Source organism: Cimex lectularius, unplaced genomic scaffold (genome assembly GCF_000648675.2).
Source record: "Cimex lectularius strain Harlan isolate CLEC.00 unplaced genomic scaffold, Clec_2.1 scaffold280, whole genome shotgun sequence".
Taxonomy (NCBI): Eukaryota; Metazoa; Arthropoda; class Insecta; order Hemiptera; family Cimicidae; genus Cimex; species Cimex lectularius.
The window spans coordinates 88,829-111,538 of record NW_019392877.1 but is presented as its reverse complement, the minus strand read 5'-3'; the positions used below and the strand labels follow the sequence as shown (position 1 = coordinate 111,538).

General features: G+C 37.6%; 1 protein-coding gene across 2 annotated transcripts in view; it reads right to left on the bottom strand.

Annotated features, from left to right (window-relative positions):
• Nucleotides 1–9,703: 9,703 nt before the first annotated feature.
• LOC106672478 (myosuppressin) overlaps nucleotides 9,704–22,710 on the bottom strand; it is a 59,377-nt gene continuing 46,370 nt past the window's right edge. For both annotated transcript variants that reach the window (XM_024228993.1, XM_014403938.2), the window contains exons 2-3: nucleotides 13,165–13,355; nucleotides 9,704–10,092 (exon numbers count right to left, since the gene is read on the bottom strand). In XM_024228993.1, coding sequence (XP_024084761.1) covers nucleotides 10,004–10,092; nucleotides 13,165–13,354 — 279 coding nt within the window. In that variant the 5' untranslated portion in view covers nucleotide 13,355 and the 3' untranslated portion in view covers nucleotides 9,704–10,003. The remainder of the gene's footprint in view (nucleotides 10,093–13,164; nucleotides 13,356–22,710) is intronic.

Genomic DNA, 22,710 nt, shown 5'->3' with positions numbered 1-22,710 from the left:
CGAGGTCGAGGAGTCAGAACCACTTTAAAATAACTTTTACATATCATTACCAATTAAAATTCTATGCCCGGATTCGAACCCAGAACAGCTAGCCTGGCAAATACCTTTCGGACGCCTTAACGACTCGGCCACCGCAGATATTTGGGAGGAGCATCTTGAAGGTAGAGGGACAATCTTAATTTCCTTTTATCATTTAACCGATTTTTCTGATAACGCCAAAAACTATGATACTATTACACTAAATCTTTTTATCGGCACGCCTTCAACAAAGCAGAAATTGGACTGTTTTGGAAAACTTTTGATATATCTCTTACAATACAGATGACTGATTTTTGGACTATCATAAACCAAGAGAGCACTGGGTATTATTCCATATACAGGGTGTGCCAGTTCCTTCTGACGAAACTCAGGGAATCGATTCTACTCTTCGTTTGGAGCAAAAAATGCTCAGGAGAAAATTTTCGGAAAGTTCTCTACTTTCAAGATATTCGTCAATTTAGGTTTTTTCAACTTTTCACTACCTTATCACATAAAAACGCTTACAACTTCCAAAATTTTGAGACTACAATAAATCCAATTACACCATTTGAAAGAACGCTATATTTGCTGTAAGATACTTCTAGTTGCAATAATCTGAATGACATAAAATGTTAGCCAATATCAGTTGGAACATGTCAAAATTACAAAATTTAAAATTTTGGTCATGATTGCACTGAGGTTACCAAAAAATACCTACAACTAGTCAAATTTTACAAAAACTTCTTCATCTAATATGCTTTACGTTGATATATCCAGGTTTTTAACTAACGTTCTAGTAGAGTTGAAAAATAACAATTGAATGTTCGAAAACGTGAGCTAAGGTAAATTTAAAGGGGGGTAGAAATAAATCAATTAGAACGCGCTTTGTAAAATAAAAATGACATCTGTAATCTCACAAAAGCCATACCAGAAAGCATCATACAATAAAATGCAATGGTTCTTCTTGTAGCAAGCACCTAACAACAAAGGAGGAACTTTTCAGAGGAAATGCTCAAAGTGTTTTCCCTCTTCTCGAATGCATAACTGACTTTCTGAATTTCTATATTTGACAAGTTGTAGATATTTTTTTATAACCTCAGTAAAACGTGCAATCATGACCAAATTTTTAAATTTTGTAATTTTGACATGTTCCAACGGATATTGGCTAACATTTTATGTCATTCAGATTATTGCAAATAGAAATATCTTACAGCAAATTTAGCGTTCTTTCAAATGGTGTAATTGGATTTATTGTAGTCTCAAAATTTTGGAAGTTGTAAGCGTTTTTATGTGGTAAGGTAGTGAAAAGTTGAAAAAACCTAAATTGACGAATATCTTCAAAATAGAGAACTTTCCGAAAATTTTCTCCTGAGCATTTTTTGCTCCAAGCGAAGAGTAGAATCGATTCCCTGAGTTTCGTCAGAAGGAACTGGTACACCCTGTATATTATATTGCATTATTAATGAGACAAAGATTATAGTAGAAAAAAAAACATTTTAAAAGTTGAATAAAAAATATCGATAATTCCATGCGGTCCTACAATAATTAATTCATAAACTATTAAGATATGTCGAAAGTTTTTCTCTGGAGGGAGTGCACATATGAAAGAATATTACCCTGCTCCTATAAGCATACCGCTATAAAATGAAATACATTTTCAATTTATGACATATTGCAAAGGTAACGCATAAATGCCTTGACGGATCCCTAAAACTAAAATTTAAGTGCAGCACTTACCTATCGCTTTGAATATCCAACTTATATAATTAATTAGAACCTTTTTAAAATATTTATTTAGAAATCGTGAGATGCGGTCTGGTGTGATGTAGGTTTCAGAAAAACATGTAAACGATGTTTGTAAATCCCAGGCCCTGAAGATGATCTCAATAAAGATCGAAACGTTGGCACGATAAAGAAAATGTTTTTCTGAAACCTACATCACACCAGACCGCATCTCACGATTTCTAAATAAATATCGATTAACGGTCACTAATCACCACACATTTTTAAAATATTTTTTTAACAACTTTAATTGTACAAAGTCCACGCTATAAACAGGTTGTCTAACGTGAATTTACACTTTTTGAGTTTATATCGTTAAGGACAAACTTCAAATTTACAACATCAACAAGCTACTGCATTATACGGTACTCAACTCAGATTAGACTATCAATAAAATAACACTAACAACAAAACATCAATTTTAAATAAAACTGAAACAACCAATACATAAATAAATAAGATGAACTTAATGAAGTAGAAAACTAGACATAACAAATAATTAATTTATAATTAAGATTATTACAATGCTAGAATGTTTCTATTTTTGTACGCATTTTAACAGAAGGGCTCGATAAGAGATATTTAATTATCAAATAAAATACATTCATTACTCGAAATACAAACACAAACGGCTGAAACAAATTCTTCTATGTTATATGATTAGACACATTCTTATCACGAGCTGGAGCGTCTCGGCAAAATTTTTTAGTTTTTGTCCCGATACCCGGACACATTGATCTGGAAGGTCTGGAAAAGGCGGACGAGGCGGCAGAACGGACCAACCTCCGGACTTAACCACTAGGATCCGGCCATCTGTCCTAAAAAATGCAATAAAAAATATGATTAAAACAAAGTGCAATTTGAACGTGCGAAACGCGGAAATTATAACACAAATAAATATTATACTAGTAAATACTTAATATGGGGACCGCGGTAGCCGAGAAGTTAGCATGAGAGACTCTCACGCCGCAGTCGTGGGTTCGATTCCCACCATCGCCTCTCGCCCTTTTTTCACGATAACTCCCCAATTTAAACACATATATAAGAATTCGTCACCATGGCTAATATGCATAGATCATAAGGCCAAAAAAAAACTTAATATTATTAACTTACTATAAAAATAATAACAATTAAAATAATTAGTTTAATTATTTGGATGTTTGATATCCTTTATGTACGTATTTAAAATGGGAGGTTATTTTTATAGTAATTTAATAATATTAAGTATTTACTAGTATAATATTGTGTTATAATTTCCGCGTTTCGCACGTTCAAATTGAGCGCCATTAGAAAAATCAGCTGCTAATTGGAACGTCGCGTTGGCGGAGGTATCAGCGGGTTCACTTTGGCAATTCATGTCGAGAGACGTGGTTGTAGAAGTCCTTCAACCTGATGATGAGCTAAAAGGCTCGAAATCCGGATCGTTGCAAAACAACTTACTGTGAGTAGGAACTACCTTTTTAAAAAGGAATGAGATGCTTATGTGTGCAAGATTTGCGTTAAGAAAAAAGGACATAATTTAAATCACCGACCTGAAGAGGTTGTCAGCTGATAACATAAGAAAACTGATTAAATTGAACAAGAACTGACATGAAACTCAAGAACCTGACGGATTTCCTGGAAAAATTGAACGTGCACCCCTCGACGCCAGTATTTTTCACCAAAATGCAATTTAACGTTCTTTCAGGTGTCACAAACTAGATTTTCCTACATTCAGTAATTCTGAGGTTTATAAGCAATTTAGTGGACCTAAGTCGAAAAACACCCAAAACCTGAAATTACTTCTTTACCGTTGAGATATGGACAGGAGTTTATGGGAAGTTTTTTGTTGCATATGGTGAGTAGAAACATTTCTTGAAATTTTCGACACATATCGCTAGTCACCCTGTATATTGCTTTGGTAGCATCCCTTTTAGTTTATCGATGAATCCTTCCCTTCATGCCAGATCTTGTCAAAAGCTTGTGATAAATCAAGAGATAGTAGAACGAATTTTTTTTTCGAATGATTTTTCCATTTCGTTACTAGGTGAATTTGGTCTATTTTTTAATGCCTTGTTCGGAATCCAAATGGGTTTTATTCCTTTTAGTAATTTTTCCAAAAGCTTAGAGACTGTCGGTAGTAGCGATATTGGTCTTTATGATTTGATCTGGTTTTTTATCATAATGACTCGAATGTGCTGGGAACGTGTTTCAGTCTGATTGCAGCATTAAATAGACTGTGAATTTAACCATTTTGAACAAAATTTCTTGTAGGTAATGTTTATGTACCTAACCATAAAACTTTACACGTTGGAATGGATAAACAATCTCCTTTTATTGTAATCACGTAACTACGTACATCAGTAGGTATGCATAGTTGTATCTAGGTATATTGTGATTGAGATTGTTTGACACCGTCGTTCAATTAATTTCCACTGTGACAAAACATTCTAGCAACACTAGAACAATGGATTCGCGTTAGTTGATGGATCGTGATACGACAAGTCACGTGCACCCGGGTCCTCCCGATTAACCGCAGACCTGTCCGGATTCACTTATTATGTTCGATTCAAAACCGATTGACGTCTGCGCAAAGGGTATCGAGTCGTAATTTGCCACCCATCACAAATTAACAATCATCAAATCGACATATTAACTGATTGACAAACAGAAACCAGAACACACCGGATTGAAAGGTTTTTTTCATCAGTTTATATTAAAAAAATATGTAATGGATAAAGGTCTTAAAAAATCACAACATAAGGCATTAATAACGATAATAAAGTTATATGTATTTATTAATGTTTGTAGTTTGACATAGTAAGAACTCAAGCGACTACAACTATTGTTCTTCGAGGATTGAAATAAGTATCTGACCATTTTCAACTTTTCTGTCCGTCGATTACATTTCCACGAGTGTACAAAGAAATCAAGATTAAGAGTTCTTTGAACACAGCGAGTATGCTGAGGATCGTACCGAAACACAGTCAAACGACTAAGGTATGTCACAGTAAAGTTTGAACCCCACTTAGACAAGTTAGGGGAAGGCAAGTTGAGAAGTTGTGTGTCCCAACAGGGTTCACTTCACAGCGAGTTAACGTCTATTGACATGCTTCTTCAACGAACTTTTGTGGCTTGGCCGTTTCCGATCATTTGGGGCAAAAAGTAGATCAAACTGACCGGTAAAGATTTGCCTGCAGTCCTCAAGAAGAAATCCACAAAAGACAGACAAAACAGTGAATTGATTTTGAACGTTTAAGTTGTTTTCGACATAAAATTCTTCTTTGAGATACTTTAATTTTGTACAGGCTAGGTGAGGCATGGGTTGATCATCATGAATCATCGATCAATATTTTATTCCATGCAATTGTTCTTCTCATTTCTTCGTCATTTTCAACCCTTTTTGACAATTGATTAGCTCAAGGTTAAGTATTGTACCCTGTTCACTTGGACCTGATGATAACCTTCACGTAGTTCTTTTATCACGTTTTCCATCATCTCTGGAAGACCATAGGTGTGACTGCATGCCCTTGTTTAGCAAAAAAGTTGATAATTCCCTGTTTCAACCAAATCTCTTTTACCTTTGTTTTGTCATTGGATACATGGCTCTACTCGTGCTTGTTTACTTCGACACCAGTGATACTTTTGGGCTAAGCCCAAAATTTCAAGTACGAAAAAGCTGACATGTTTCCTGAGTCTATATCATCAAGGGCTCTGTGAATTCAAGCATGATGCCAACTACGAATTCACGGATTGGGCAGTTTTATTATGAAGAGTAAGTTTAGCTTAATAAACTAATAGTTGAGTCTAAATTTAATACAGATATAATCATCAATTTTTTTAAATTAATTTTTATTCAAGCTCTTTGAGTAATGTACAGAAATTTGATGTTTCTGGCTGAGAAAATTATCTAATTTAAGTTTCTATGGTGAAAACTTTAGTGGTAATGCAGGGGTAAATCATATAACGATGTTATACTGTCTAACTCTAAATTACATTAACAAACACATCGCAACAATTATTAACTCTATTTGCAGTTTCAACGTAGGTAAGTTATTTTGGGTTGTGACGACGGTTTACGTTATGAAATTTCTGTTCTTTGTACTCTTGTAAGCTGTCTTTGTAAACTACTTTTTTAAAATTTGCGTTAACGATTTGCAATAGTGTTTTCGTGCTTGCAACACAACTCAGAGGTAGAACACTTTCGAGCGAGGTCAAAACATTTTGGTGTCGCCGTGGTGTCGTTTTGGCAGTCTTATATACTCATCTCTCCAAAAATTCTCTCGATTTTTCTCTCGGTATATAACATAGGTATCTGTATTCTTAGCATGTGCTTTATTAGTTCTACCTCTATTTGTCCCACCCTTTCCCGCTCACTTTCTTTCTAAGCTATCTGCCTTTCTTTTCCTCTACTTTATGCTCTAAGAAATACCACCTCACTGCGTCTCACTACATCACCCACTTCTAATTTCTGTCTTTCTTCATATCTAGGTATCTAATTAGCTTTGTATCATTCTCTACCTGTGTCTGTCTCCTTTCATACTCTCCACCATATCATAAACCACATCGTCACTCCCTCTTTTATCTTTACACCAAGACCACGTCACTCTGTCTCGATCAAATAGCCTTTCTCTCTCATTCTTCTCTATTTATCTATCCTTATCAGTCTTTCTCTACGTCTATCTCATTCTTTCTCTATTTCTTTCCTACGCATCCTCTCTTCATCGCTGTGGTGACTTACCACCTTCTCGACGAAAGCGACACCTAGCGGGAAGACCACCAAATTAATCACCAGTTCAATTAAGGATTGTTGCTTTCTGTTGTTATCATAACTTATAAATAAGAATGTAATAGCGGTTTAACAGCGCTCGGAAGGACCCCAACAACTGGTGACCCCGACGTGATACTCATCATGGATGAGGCTAACACCAGCAATCAGCCTCAGGAACAGTCACAGGAGTATCCGCCGTGGGTCCGATACTACGCATACCGCCCTTCTGGAGGAGCGACCCTGCCCTATGGTTTACCCAGATAGAAGCCGTCTTCGCTACGTCAAGAATAGCATCAAGTTCTGCTAGATATCAACTGGTTTTCGCCAATCTCGAATCGGCACAACTACAACAACTGACTGACATCCTGCGGAATCCTAGCAAGACACCGTACGAAGACTTGAAAGCCCGCTTACTTAACACTTTCACTTTCCTCGAAAGTCCCACCCTCACACCGCCTTACGAGGGGCCATATGAAGTCCTAGCACGAAGCAAGAAGACAATACGAATACGACTGGAAAACCGGGAAATCACCGTATCCATAGACAAGGTGAAGCCAGCATACCTGGCTTGCGACTTCACCTCGTCAGCAACAGACACCCAGCCGACCAACACGGAAACCGATCCTGCACCACAGACGTCGTCACGACCGAAGGAAACAGCTTCAACTCCAACGCTCGTCACTCGGTCCGGAAGGATAGTTCGGAAGAAGACCATGTACAACGTTTAAACCGCGGCGGTGACGCTTTCGGGGGGAGCTATGTGGTGACTTACCACCTTCTCGACGAAAGTGACACCTAGCGGGAAGACCACCAAATTAATCACCAGTTCAATTAAGGATTGTTGCTTTCTGTTGTTATCATAACTTATAAATAAGAATGTAATAGCGGTTTAACAGCGCTCGGAAGGATCCCAACAATCGTTTTAAGTCCTCAACCTTTTTCCATCTACTTCATGCTCTATCAATTGTATCTCGTACTGTCTCACACCATCTTGTTCGCTTTTTCGTCCTCTCTCCCTTTATCTCTTCCCCCTCAACCCATTCAACTCTGTCCATCCTACAATTATCTGCCACGCTCCCTCTCGCACTCTCTCAGTCCGTCTGACCTTTCAACGGCTAACCTTATTCCCTCCTCTTCTATTTGCTCTAGCAATTCAACCCTCTCTATCTTCGTTTCTCCAATAAACAACACTCGTGCTCTGTCAATTTTACCTCTGTCTATATCTCTCCAAAACTCCTTGTAGCTATATTTCCTCCTCACACATAAAAATACTCACTTATCATCACCACTGGTATCTTTGTCTTCACTGTTGCTCTCTGTATATATCAATCTGTTTAGAGGAGATTTGTCGACGAGATCTCATCACGCACTAATGGAGCAAGCGTACACCACTTACAGAAGCAAGGGAACTCTCGACAGCACATCTCGCACTATCAAAAACCGACGTGGCTGCCAGCTACACGAGTCTCTACGTTACTGACTTCAACGGTCTGTTCATACGGCTAAGCTACACCCGCCATCGGGCTCCAAATACTCCTCAAAACATCGGCCTATGAGATTTCAGGTCAGTCGCTTTTCTAGATACAGCCCAAGGTAGCGGATTTTTGTTACACTAGAATGGTGGGAGAGCAATTCGACGGAGAGTAGAGGTGTGTGGTGATTAGTGGCCGTTAATCGATATTTATTTAGAAATCGTGAGATGCGGTCTGGTGTGATGTAGGTTTCAGAAAAACATTTTCTTTATCGTGCCAACGTTTCGATCTTTATTGAGATCATCTTCAGGGCCTGGGATTTACAAACATTGTTTACATATAACAATTACATTTTGGATGTGGAAAAGAGAGGCATTTAGCTTTCCTTTTCCTATTTATCCCTTTCTATATAATCCTGAAAGGATAATCTGGCCGAACAATTACCTACATATTTTTTCCCTTCGTCGGCTCCTTTCACCTCAAAGAAGCCGACGCCATATACAAAAATGTCTTTTCTCTACCGATATCCTTCCCCACCCCTTCAAAATCCAACGTATATAAACACAAAATAGCAAAATCTCACTGGCACTCTCAACCCAGCACGCAAGAATGGCACAATTACACAGAAGACAAACACTTTGAGTGAGTAGAAATACTTTGATTGAATATATAAAAAATATATTTTGCATTGTATAAATTCACTTTTTCACATCCAAAATGTAATTGTTATATGTAAACAATGTTTGTAAATCCCAGGCCCTGAAGATGACCTCAATAAAGATCGAAACGTTGGCACGATAAAGAAAATGTTTTTCTGAAACCTACATCACACCAGACCGCATCTCACGATTTCTAAGAAAAAAAAGAAGGAGAGTAGAGGTTATGTTTGGTATTTTGTGGTGTTGCTTGATTCTCCATTTTTTTACCTATTCTTCTAGGAAAGACAGGTGGGTCTTTATGGTTGAGTGAACTATAACGAGATCGGAATTGGAGTATAGAATGGCAGCGTATGTTAGGCTATGACGTGATGGGTCGACGACCCTGGGGGACCCCACCGTCCTCCTTGGAACTACTCCAAAGCCTAAACTACCTGTCGGCTAGGCAGGACATGCAGATGAGGAGGTTTGTAGAGAGTATTACAGTAAAACCCCAGACTCGATGGTTCGACATCAAAAAATCATCGAGCTTCACTAAGGCACTGTTGGGAATTATATTAGAAGATTCGAGGATGGGGAGTATTTGCTTATAAAAGAATATTTCAAGTTTATTAAGAATTGGCAGTCAACTGATGAGGAGGTAGTAATTCGGATGGTGGTCTGTGGGTTTAGGGCTTGGCTGAACCATGGAAAACTTCCCCTGCGTCGCGAAGAGGATGGAAAAATAATCTAATCTGTTGAGATTTGTCAGGTTTGGGGATTGGGCAAACTATATTCCTTCCATTGTATTGGAACGTTTATGATTGGCCTTTAAAAATGGTTAAGAAAATATTGCTATTTTTAAGTTCAACAAGGTCAAATTCAGGAGTTTTTTTTGAGTGGATGAGTTTTTAACAGTATCCTTAACACCTGCTGGGAGAAAGTGTTTCGGAAGGAAAGGTTGAATGGTAAATTAAAAATTAAAATTAAAGTTTTTCATCGTTGCGAGTTCTACATAATGGACGAGGCTATGAAAGAATAACATAGAGGCAGGGAAAATTATTAAACTTTTTTATTTTAGGAATTACATTTTACACATTAATTAAATATTCGTAATACTGAACATTCCATACTCCGTAACGAGTTATCGACAAGAGAAAATGATTTAAAAAATAAAATTAGCTTTATCATCACAAATATACATAACAACGGTAATTGTAGTTTAAGTCTATTTAACTAGAAAATAAATTAAAACAGTCTTTGGGATTAGGGCGAATGGAGACGAATTTGTTAAAATTTTTTTGTGTTTCATTTATTTAAATTTTGGGCATCGATTCACTTGAGCCTCAACGCCGGCGGCCGAAACGCAAAAATATATGATCCGTCATCTGGTCTTGCTTCTTGACTTTATCGTCAGCTCCCTCTGCAAGCATCGCTGTAAAAAATAGAGAAGAAAACATTCCTTAGTAATATATAGATGTAAAATAATATCTATAAAATTTATAGTTGCTTAGTAATTCTTTCTACTGAGAAATCTTGATTTCGGAATATATATTACATACTTTTAGCCAAACCTCTAATAAATAACTTTTTTTAAATTATTAATATTATTATTTACACCTCCCATTTTAGTTACGATATAGTAAATTTGGTAATTCATATGTATAAAATTATAAAATTAAACATGATGGGAGAAGGTGGAGGTGTCACACCCTCACTCTGATCGATATCATCTTTATGCTGTGCATAGGTCATTTATTCTTCATACGTGAATCTTTTTTCTAGGAGTATGCATGCAATGGTGCTTTACTGGCCTTAAATGACAGCTTCGATCATAAAAACATGGCAATGGCTTTGCAAATACCATTCAATAGCACGCAGGTAAGTTTTTTCTACCTCTTCTCGAAGTTCTAATTACCAGGTAACAACAAAAATTAATGAATCCCCGCTATCAATCAGAAGTGGGTAGCAGATAAATATGTCCTCAAAACCTTTTCCTTACACCACCAACTCTACCAAAAAATCCACAATTTGATGATCGAAGTCCTAACATCCCCTTATTGGATTAAAAAAAAGCCCCCAATTATTAGCACCTTAGGGTGGGAATGCCCCAGGTTATTCCAATCAATTCACGTGAATAAATATCTACCCCTATTCAATCTTGAATTCTTCTCAACAATGCAAAGATCCCGGTTAATTATTCTACCAGATTTTTCCAAATTCCCGCTCAATGAAGTAAACCAAAGATTCCGCGAACTCATCCACGAAAAGTGGCCCAACGCGACTCCCATATTCACAGACGGTTCTAAAATGGATGGAAAATCGGGTGGGGCATACTATGACTCTCTCAATAATAAACATGCATCGTACCGGTTACCAAATGAGTCCTCCTCGTTTACTTGCGAAATGTATGCAATTCTGTTGGCTCTTGAATACGCGGAATATATTGAAGACAATCAGGTATTAATTTGTTCGGATTGTAGGAGTGCCTTATCCAGCGTCACGACCCCAAATCTTACCAAATCATATGGTACGGAATTGACCGTTAAAATTATAAATAAAATAAATGATCTCCGGTATAAAGGAAAGCAAATTCTATTCTTATGGGTAAGAGGCCACTGTTCATTAAAAGGAAATGAGAAAGCCGACGATTTGGCCAAGTCAGCTACCAAAAAATCAGAGATAGAAAAAGTGTTGAAAATATCCCATTACGATGCCATCAATGTTATCAAAAGTAGACCGATTGCACAGTGGCAGAATAGATATAGATCATCAAGCACTGGACAATGGTATAAATCAATCTTTCCGAAGTCGGATGCGTTCCTTGGTTCACCAAAGAAACGTTCGAAAGGCAAGCCATTGTTACAATAGGCAGACTACTGTCAAACCACTGCATCTGTAATGCATACTTACACATGATAGGAAAGAAAGACAGTGATCTGTGTACCGTATGCAACCTAATAGATAATGCGGAACATATAGTGTGGCATTGCAGAAAATATGATGAAGAAAGGAAGATTATGTTCGGTGAGATAGACCAGTGCGAAATAGCAAAACCTTATAATTATAAATTCTTAATATGTACAGAAGACTTCGATGTTTATCGGGCTCTGGTCTATTTTTCGTCAAAATAATAATAATAATAATAATAATAATAATAATAATAACAAACATGGCTGAAGACAAAAGGTCAATGCAAAAAAAAAGTACAGTTTTTCATTGTCTAACATGATAATTAAGCATGATGGGAGAAGCTATCACCTGGTGACACCCTCACACTGCACCCACACACACATCACTGAAGCAAATGCCTAGACCATTACCTCTTCAGCCGACGTTGAGGATTTCCAGGTACAGTGAGTGTGGAAAGTTGTTGAACAAGGGGGTTTTGGTTTACAGAAAGGGTATTGTGGAATTTCTGATCTGTTCTTACAAGGTCATGAACGAGTAGAATATGGTCAGTATGAATGGTTTTATTGAAGACGTAGAAGGGAGCGCTAAAGATTTTTCTTAGGATTTTGGATTGGAGAGACTGGATATGGAATGAACCGGAATGTTTGGTTGAGCCCCAAACTTTCACCCCGTAGGCCCGTATCGTAAGAATGAGAGTTTTATATATATATATAATGCAGGGTGGGCGACGAAGTCCCGAGGGGTTAAATACCTGGGTAGAGTCGTACACCATCCCTAAAAGGTCCGGGACTTGGTCGGCTCACATGTCCTGCATAAACCTCTTGGACCTGTTCACAAACCCAAAGATTTTGGACCATTTAATCTCGGGGAGTGATTTGGTGATGTCCTCTCCTTCAAAGATTTCAAATCTAGACCTAGCATACCTATCACACCCTGCGAGGTAGTGCCTTGCCGTTTCTTCTTTTATTTCGCAAAAACGGCAAAAGGGATCTGGTAGGATACCCATTACGAAGAGGTGTCTTCTCAGTGGGCAGTGGCCCGTCAGGATACCTATCAGCCTCCTAATTCCCTTCCTTGAGATAGAGAATAGCCATTTCGATTCTGCTGGTTTGATCGCTTTAACAAACTCTTTTGATTTCACGTTAGCCTTTTATCAATGGTTGTGGGTTTATTGTTGGTTTTGGTGAGAATTATGACCAAGAAGTTGATGTTGTTTTCATTTTCTATGGTAAATGTAATATTTTTATGTATTGTGTTAACGTCCCTGAATCCGTTTGCTGAGGAGTTGTCTGTTATGGCATGCACATTGCCGACGTATCTAAAAAGATGGAGCATTTTGTTTTCAGCCATTATTTGTCAGAAATGGTAATGGAAATGGCTCGACCACAAAAGTTTTATAGTTTAATATTTTTGTTTTCTTAAGGTAAATATATAGAACTAAATTATCATAAATTTATGTAAGAAATAAATGAGATGTTTGAGGAAGGGCATTAGTTTCAGATAGATTAGTCTGACTTCATTTAATAAGACTAATCTTCGTGAGAACCGGAATCGTTGAAAGTAATTTTATTCGAGAATGACGAGTGGGACTTACGTTGATAATTTAGCTGATCGTCCATGTAAGCCTGCAGCGCGTTTGAGACCTGGTACAAAGCTGCGCAGATGTTTCTCACCCTGGGCGGCTGCTCCAGGAGGGCCGAAGGGGTGCAATCGGGGCCTGGGGCGCTAAAACACCCGACGACGACGACGGCTGCTACGAAAAGTGTCACCCAAAATGTGTTCATTCTGGAAAACAATATTAAATTATTGCCGATATAGATATTTATATAATAAAGCTGAAATTAGATGTTAAAGAAGTTGTGATATTTCGCGAGGTCTGATAAACCTGAGTTTAATCCATTAAAACAACAAGAGAGAAGAAATGCTTTATAGAATTTACTTAATGGAGGCTGTCTAACAAAAACAGAAATACGCTTAGTTCGGCATTGAGCAGTTCAAAATAATAGGTAGGAAGCTGAGTCAAACTTGGTCAACAATCAAGCCGAATGAGAGGCTTGAGATCTACGAGATGAAACCGTAGCTTGGTTTCGATGCTCAAATTTCAGACTTCAACGACGTCCATTTAAACAAGATGCAACCATTGGTTTATAGTAATCAGAAAGCATGATACTGTCCCGAAGACATGAATTCACCCTTAAAAGTAGAGGTCACTTTAGATATTTGGTAGTCACCACTCAATTTGGTAACTAGGCAACAACAATAGGAGTAAGTGGGATAGAATCGGGAACTTTTCCGTTAATGTGCCTCCGCCCCATTCGACCACGCTCTGTGACAGAGAGCGAGACAAGGTCAGGTCAGTTTCTGCTCTTATCCTATCTTATCTTATGTTTTGAGTCAAAGTGTATTGTTGTATACCATTGTATTGTAAGTATTGTACTGTAATGGTATGTATTGGTGTATTGTGTTGTATACTAGTTGTCAAAGAGTTTGGGTTAAATAAAACTGAACTTTCTCACGCTATACGACGCTGTTTAAACCAAGGAAATGGGCGTTCTTCCATTAGCTGTGCGATGTTCAGGAGGACACGATGCGAGGCTGCATTTGACAGGATCTCGTGACAAGTGGAGGTGCTACCAGCGTGGATGCAAGGCGGAAATGGCGTTAAGAAGTAACTCATATCTAACTGGGTTAAGGCGGCCATATTCGACTATCGTGCTGTTCATATATGCTCAGGTATACGAAATGGTAATTGTTATATTCTGTGAAAGAGAAGATATAAATCATAACACATTCGTTGATTGGTGCAACTACATGCACGGAGTCTGTGCGAACTCTATTTTGCGCAGACATTCGCGCAGTAGTTGTGAACATTGACATTGCACTGTGGAAATTGATGAATAGCTGTTTTCGCGCCGGAAAAACAAAACTGGCAGAATCTTACCACAGCAGTGGTTTTAGATGGCATTTGACGCGTAACGAGAGAAAGATTTCTAGCCGCCGGACAGATCAGCCGCCACTCTCATCCCCATAATTCGTGATCGGATTGCTGCTGGGTCTGTCATCATCTCCTATCATTGGAAGACATACGAAACATTATCCCAGAATGCTAGTTTCCGCCATATGACAGTGACTCTCTCAATTTTATCGACCTGATCACCTGGGCACATACGCAATTCATTGATAGTGTATGGGGAAAAGCAAAGGCGAGGAACAAATGGCGGTGGGGTACTCGCCGAAGTTTATTGGACTCCTATCTATGCGAATTTATGTGGCAGTAGTCATGTACGGCAAGAAATGTGGATGTTTTCGAAGACATCCTTAGTGAAATAGTCCAATTTTCGCCCCCAGGGACCTTTATTACCAATTTATACTCTTAATTATTATTACACGGATTACCTAAAATAAAATGTTTCAGTATTTATGATTTCCTATAAAGGAGCATTACCGGAGAGATCTTAGCGGTCGAGGGGGGCGGAGGCACATTTACGAAAAAGTCTTGGATATAATCAATAATAAAGTTGAGTATAATATAATAAAGTAGATTTGTAAAAATTAACAAGGAAATTAACAAGTCAAAGGCTGACGCAACGGTACAGTGGGACACAGTAGCTCGGTCCGATCATTTATATCTACTGTTTTGGTATATTTCATGCTACGACCATGCTGCAGGTTCATCGCCCCGTTGAAATAAAGAAGAATGTCATATTAAGTCACTGCTTTAGATGACGGCCATCCTGATTTACCTATCGCAGTTTCTCTGACATGACAGTTCAAAATTTATACTTGAAAATGGGGAGAAAGAGTGATCGATTTTTTTCATGAGCATGTAAAAACTACGTTTTTGCCCAAAAATCGCAAATAACTTGAAAACAGCTGAGAAATCTGGAAAGTGGAAGCTGTCCATTTGAAAGTTTATTAAAATTTTCTATCGATTGCTAAAAGGCGTCACACCGGGACGATTTCCTGGCTCCATAGCTCAATTCAAAATTTTCGTGAAAAATGCAAAATTTGACACGTTCCAGAATTTTTGACTTTACTGATGAAGGACTGAAGCTAGGAAACCATTTTAAAAAAGTCTTGTTCAACGTAAAATTTTCTAAAAAATCAGTTCTAGGGCAGGTCTGTGAAAAAAAGGCTGAGCAAAATGCATTTCCAAAATTGCCATTTTTTCAGGCAAAAACCAGGTGGTCGGTTTTTTTATGGGAAGTGTATTTACGTTGTTTGGTGAGGAGAAAGAGTCGGGCGAGTTCAATTCGTAAAGAGAGTTGCCCAAAGGTTCCTTTTTGTAAATAGCAAATCTGATTTGTCGGCGAGAAATCCTTTCATGTTTTTTCTCACAGGTATAATAAATGACAAAACTTGATTAATCTACAAAGTTAAGTGATAATATATTTCTTTTCAACCTGCTCTCATTATCTTAAGGATTTTTCAGCCATGAGACTCTGCAGATACCAGATATAAGGGGCAGTGAATGAGTGGCTACACAGGTGGAGCGCTAAAGTTACACCTACGATGCCGCTGGATAACCAACGATTGAACCTGAAACACCTGCAGCCGGGGCACTACATGTCACAGTACGGTCATTGCGGTTTCTACATAGCTTCAATTTAGAGGAGTCGCCTCTGGGCGAATATGGGGAAGAAGAGATGGTGATCCAGGTCATCATGCGGTGCTCTAACCAATGAGACCCTAATTATTATATAATCTACCAATTTTTACAGTGCAGAAGACCGAAAGGGCGATCGAAACCAAAAAAAAACTTGCACAGCTATGTTCGAATATGTCGCTGAGAACTAAAAGGGTCGCCAGTCAGAAGGAAACACGTATGACTGAATAGATGTCATCTGCACATCTTGCCTGAGTTTACATCTAATTCTATGCTGTAGTCAATGTATTTTTATATATAAGTGAGGTGCTTGCCCAACCGGGCCACCTCCGCGAGCAGCAATAGCGACCTACCGGCAATAAAGAACCTCCGCGAAAGCCCAAATGGCCAAGGTGCAAAACAATGCGAAAGATCTGTATGGTCTGCAGTTATGTGCAGTTATTCTTAAGCTTGCTCAGTTTGATAGATGATAACTTACTCTCAAACAACACACTACATATTTATTTACCGTCCTTTTAAATGAGATGAGACTTATTTACAATGTAAGCTAGTTAGTACGATGTCCCAATGGAAAAGATTGACAGTAAAAAAGATGCAAAGCATTTCACGGGTGTCGGTTTGGAAAGTGGAGCAAAGGGGATTATAATAGAGTTTCGTTAAAAAGCCTTATTTCACGGACGAATAAATTCCCCTTTTTGAACTATTTAAATAGAGATATATCTCGGAAATTAAATTAGTTTTTACAAAGAGATGCGAAACTCTTCTGCATTCCGGCTTGAGAGAAATGTTGCTGATGGTGTCGAAATATGCATTTCACCTTAACCTTTTATTTGTTATATCTATGTTTGGTGTTATTGTCATTCTTAGAAAATGCAATCGTATTATAATTCGATTTCATTGTGAACAAAGCACTTGGGGAAATGTCAATTAATTAAATCAATACTGTTTCAATCCAATTGAATTAATTAATAAATTAGTATTTATAAAGTATAATTAGCGGATTTGATGTACGGTTTATGTCGATAGAATCGTCATTCATCAACGTTTTGTTTTCTCGGTTATATGATTTCTAATTTTCAAACGTGAAAAGTAATAAATATTCTTTATGTAAGGTATTGGTTGTGATAGAAAAGTCAGCGTCACAAGCGGGATTCGAACCCACGACCTTCGGCTAAATACGCCGCTGCTCTACCATTTGAGCTATCGTGACTTCGATCGACTCGGACACCAACTTCCCATCTCAACCCAACCTTTCGAATTTTCCCTCCGAGTGGATCGAAGCCACGATAGCTCAAGTGGTACAGCAGCGGCGTATTTAGCCAAAGGTCGTGGGTTCGAATCACGCTTAGGACGTTGACTTTTTATCTTAACCAATACCTTACATAGAGATTAATGAATTGAAAGATATTATTTGGTCAATCGTACCACGAAATCTAATAGATTTAGTAAGAAATATTATTCAGTTTAGTGTACATAAAAGACAAATCCAGACTTTATCCGAAAAATGACACCTCTGATAGGCATAACCAGCAATATATGACGAATTATTTTATATATATTTTTTTATAAATAATAATTTTTTCTTGTTTATTTTATAATTTGATTATATGTACTGTAGATTGTTGAACATATACTGCGGCATGGAATTTTATTTTATTTTTTTTTTTAAAGAATGTTTTCGATCTGATGACATGAGTACTATACAGTGTTAATTACATTAGTTTATCTTGCAAAAATCTTTTTGTTTACTTTAGTTTTTAGGACAATACATATGAGTAAAATTATACTTTGACTTTGATTCGATTTCCAGCTACCTACTTCTTTGAAAAAATATTTTTAATTACTGCCCAGGGTAACAAATAAATCGTAAAAATACTGTACTAAACTACAATTAATTAAGGTTTTTAGTTGAGATAAAAAAGTCAATGGCACGAGCGGGATTCGAACCCACGATCTTCGGCTAGATACGCCGCTGCTCTACCACTTGAGCTATCGTGACCTCGATCCATTCGGACACTAACTTCCCATCTCAACCCCACGAAAAATGGCAAAAAGGAGGGAAAATTCAAAAGGTGCGATAGCTCAAGTGGTAGAGCAGCGGCGTATCGAGCCGAAGATCGTGGGTTCGAATCCCGCTCGTGCCATTGACTTTTTTATCTCAAGTAAAAATCTTAATTAATTGTAATATATTAATTGGTCAAGCGGGCCACGAAATTAGTGAATTTACTGTACTAAACGTTTGACTATCACTGCCTTCAGATCATACTGCCTTCACCCTCTGTTGTATCCTAAAGGTGCAGTAAGAATCGACGGAACTTGGCCCATTATATATGAAATATGAAACTAACAGAGAAAAACGTTTTCAAAATTGGCCATCGGACAAAACAGATAAGGAAACGTTAGAAATATTCACAAGGTAGATTTGTTGCTCAAGTGGCTCTCTTCACACTGTTTGAACTTCGTATGTAAAAAATAGGACTTTGAGCCACTCCACATTGTCTTTCTATTAACGTTTTATAAGCATTGATGCTGGAAATGCACATGGGTTTTCTGGAAGCTTTCCTTCAGCTGCTGCCGAAGCAGTTTCATATGTTCATTCAGGTAAGTTGTTTTATGAGGTGAGGATTTCTTGACGAAATTTTATGTCTATCTCTTTTCTGAGGATGCTGTTTCTAGAAGTATCTATGCCAACTTGAACAAAAACATATCGGAGTTCTAGGTCTCATAGTTTGATTATTTCTTATTTTCATTTTATCTGCAGCGAGTTTTGTCATTTTCAATAGTGGATCTGAACTCCGTGATTCAGACCAAGAACGCAAAGGTAGGAAGACCGGAATGATCGGAAACAATCAAACTTTAGAAAGTAGATTGTTCGACTGCACAGCAGTCTTCTTCTGTATGATTTCTTCTTGTCGATTTCAGACTTTTGCTACATCTTGTCCATCAAAATTGTGCTTCTCTCCTCTATCTACTTTTAGACTTTTTGTTAGACTCCATAGCCTTGATATTCTCACCTCATCCGTGTTTCCTGGAAGCTTTTCTTTGCCTGTGAGTAGACACCGTATTATTAGCATTCATATGATATGGTGTGCGGTTTTCTCTTTTTTTTGGCAGAACCTACGTATGTTAAGTTCTGCTACATCCATTGTTATCCTGTGTCATAACCTCAAGTCTGTTGTAATTCGAGGTGAAAACTTCTGTAACAGTTCTGGGATATTGTTCCGTCATGTATGCACGTCTAACTTGATCCCATACTATTACATAAGGGAACATAAGAACTATTCCAGAACGTAGTGACGAACAATAAACGCAGGATAGATTCAACAAATGTTATGAAAAATTGGCTAGAAGTGTGACTAGACCAAAATGTTCGACCAATCTACAGGTTGATCACCAACCAGGCCTCAAGAAAAGACCTCACAACGGCTAGTCCAAACCGGTCTTAGGCTGTTTGAGTCACCCGAGGACAGCGGATTTTTATCATTACCTTTCATAAAATTAGAACCAAATATCACCTATTTTTTCATCCCTTTCAGGCTTTACTTTTCATCATAGTCATATTCTGTGACTAGTCAGGGCAAATTCTCCGGAAACGATCAAACTACAAGTTTACCATCCAGCAGACCTCAAGAAAAGATCTCATGGCCAATTCCACAGTTTTTGAACTGTCTGCAGTACGCCACTATAAGGAAGACAGTGGGTCATGATCACAGGAATTTACATTAGATTAAATTAGAACATTTCAAACATCAACAGCCTTTTCGATTGATATTCTTCCGGCGTGACTTGTTCGAAGACGTTGACAAACTTTGCTCCTGTCGAAGGTAATTGAACGAATCCTTATTTGATGAACGTGTTAAGCCTTAGTGAATCCACCCTGCCGAAGTAATTCGTAGAAAATAAGGGTATTCATTGTAAACGACCTTTCGACATTTTAGTATGCTAAATGTGCTAGTACATACGTTCAGGTTATTCAGTGTATTTTATTCAGTTTCAAACTTGCAACAAACTTCACTTTCAAACTTGGTAACAAAATTTGGCGTCTTTCACTCTCTTATTAACACGATTAGCACATTTTGGGAATTTATCTACTTTATTATCTGATGAAATTGAATCTGATCCGGTTACGACCACCTTTTTGTCTCTAATTTTCTCGATCTTACTTGTTTCTTCCTTTCTGATTCTTTTCTGTAGTTATCCGTCTCTTCGGTCGTTCCACTAATGGAAAGTATGTCTTGTCCTACGATGTCTGGACACCTTTAATTACGACACGCTTTTCTTGAAAGAGTGCGAATTCCCTGTGGGACAAATCCAATCCCGTTAACACGATTTTCCAAGCCCTGCTCCGACATTCGCCGAGGTGCCATCATGATTTCCCTGAAAATATTTCTACTAGCTTGTGTTCCCGTGTTGTTGAAGGTTTGTCGAAATCTTGAACTACAAATTAACTCGATTATTCACCGAATACAATAAAAAAGTAAAACATTAGAAAAAACTAAACCGTTTCAAAATTGTACAAATTAACTATTTGAAAATCATATTAAAATGTTAAGATTGTCTTCAATGTTTTCTTATGTTTCCTTCTAAAAATAAAAATTATTTTTACTAAGTTCTTTGTATACACGGAATGATGCGAATAATATTCTTTTTCTTAAATCAACGATCAATATTCAATCATTTTTGGAAAAAATACTTATAAAAAATTAAATTCACTAATTTCGTGGTCCGCTTGATCAATTAATATATTACAATTAATTAAGGTTTTTAGTTGAGATAAAATAGTCAATGACACGAGCGGGATTCAAAAAATGGCAAAAAGGAGGGAAAATTCAAAAGGTGCGGTTGAGATGGGAAGTTAGTGTCCGAGTGGATCGAGGTTACGATATCTCAAGTGGTAGAGCAGCGGCGTATCAAGCCGAAGATCGTGGGTTCGAATCCCGCTCGTGCCATTGACTTTTTATCTCGACTAAAAATCTTAATTAATTCTTATAAAAAATAGAAAGCGTGCATTTTTGTCCCAGTATATCTTCATCCGAATATAGTAAAAAAAAAATTCATATGATGCAGTGACGATCAAAGAAGTCCAAAACGCTATGGATTTGAGGTTTGATCATCAGGGAGTTGCTTAGAATCGGAAGAAGGTCAGGATCATGAATGCAGTCTTCAGACTATGTGCCACAAACCTAGAAGATCGCTGAGGTCATCATAGTCCCTAAACCAGATAATCCATGATCATACACGCCCTTTCTATATTTATTACTACTCATCATGCTAAGTACAATGATTTCACGAGCCATAAAGCCCATGGTGGAAGTACATCGCAGGACAGTTACAGGCCTTGTCTGCAACTGTCCTGGGATGTAGATAAGACAAGAATATCTTGCTATATGATGTTAGATGCGTGCTTAGAAAAGGTAAAAAGTTCAACATCAAATTCCGGAAAATGTAATGCACTATTGACAGGAAGCATTACCCATTGAAAGTAAGCTTTTGCCAACAGCTTTCAAGGAATATATCACTTTCCTTCGGGGAGTTGATAGTTGAATTGAGTTGAGTTGAGAATAAGAAGAAGGCCAGGATCATGAATGCAGTCTTCAAACTATGTGCCACAAACCTGGAATATCGCTGAGGTCATCGTAGTCCGTAAACTATATGCCAATTTCTCTACTGCCAGTGTTTTCTAAATTACAACGAAACTTCCAATAAGGGATTCCTCCGTTTACAGGCCAATTGACTCTTTACTTATCACTACTAGTTTGTTCACCGTACTTCTCACGAGCCATAACAACATATTGGTTAGTTGAGGTGAGGCTTTCTCGAAAAAGTATGCTATCTGCAACTATCCTGGGATGTTGATGAGACAAAATACATTGGTGTGATATTGAATGAGTGCTTAGGAAAGAGTAAAGGGCTCAACATCATCAACTAGGCAGACCAAAATGTTCCGAAACGACCAAATTACCTTATCACCCAGCATACCTAGAACCTAGCATAGGAACCTTTGCCAAAATGGCCAAGTCAAGGTAGAAGCAATCCATCTATCGATCACCTAACAAGATGACTCTTTCAAGCCACAAGACTTATACTTTGAAATAAATAAGAACTAAAACTCTAATAACAATAGATTATGTATTTGTAAAAATAATTTTTGTGCAAATTAACAGATATATTTATAAAATACACACTACGCTAGACAAGACGAAGAACCAGGAACACCGAATACGAGGTTAACTTCCTACAAATTGGGTTGCATAATAATAAAAAACTTGTGGCAAAAACTTAATAGGACTTTATTTTTAAAATGTGAAAAGTTTGACGAATTATGAGCGGCCCGAAAGAGAATGAAAAGGAATATTGCGAAAGTTGACTTTTCCATTTCTAGTCGGCCCCCTTGTTAAATAGTTGCTTGATTTATGTCTGGCCGTTCTCACTTTCCAGCTATTATAGTGTTAATACTTTTATTTCGGCCTCACCTGTATGGTCGGAAAACGATACGAAAAGCCTGTATACAAATCCCCTACAAACAATAAAATA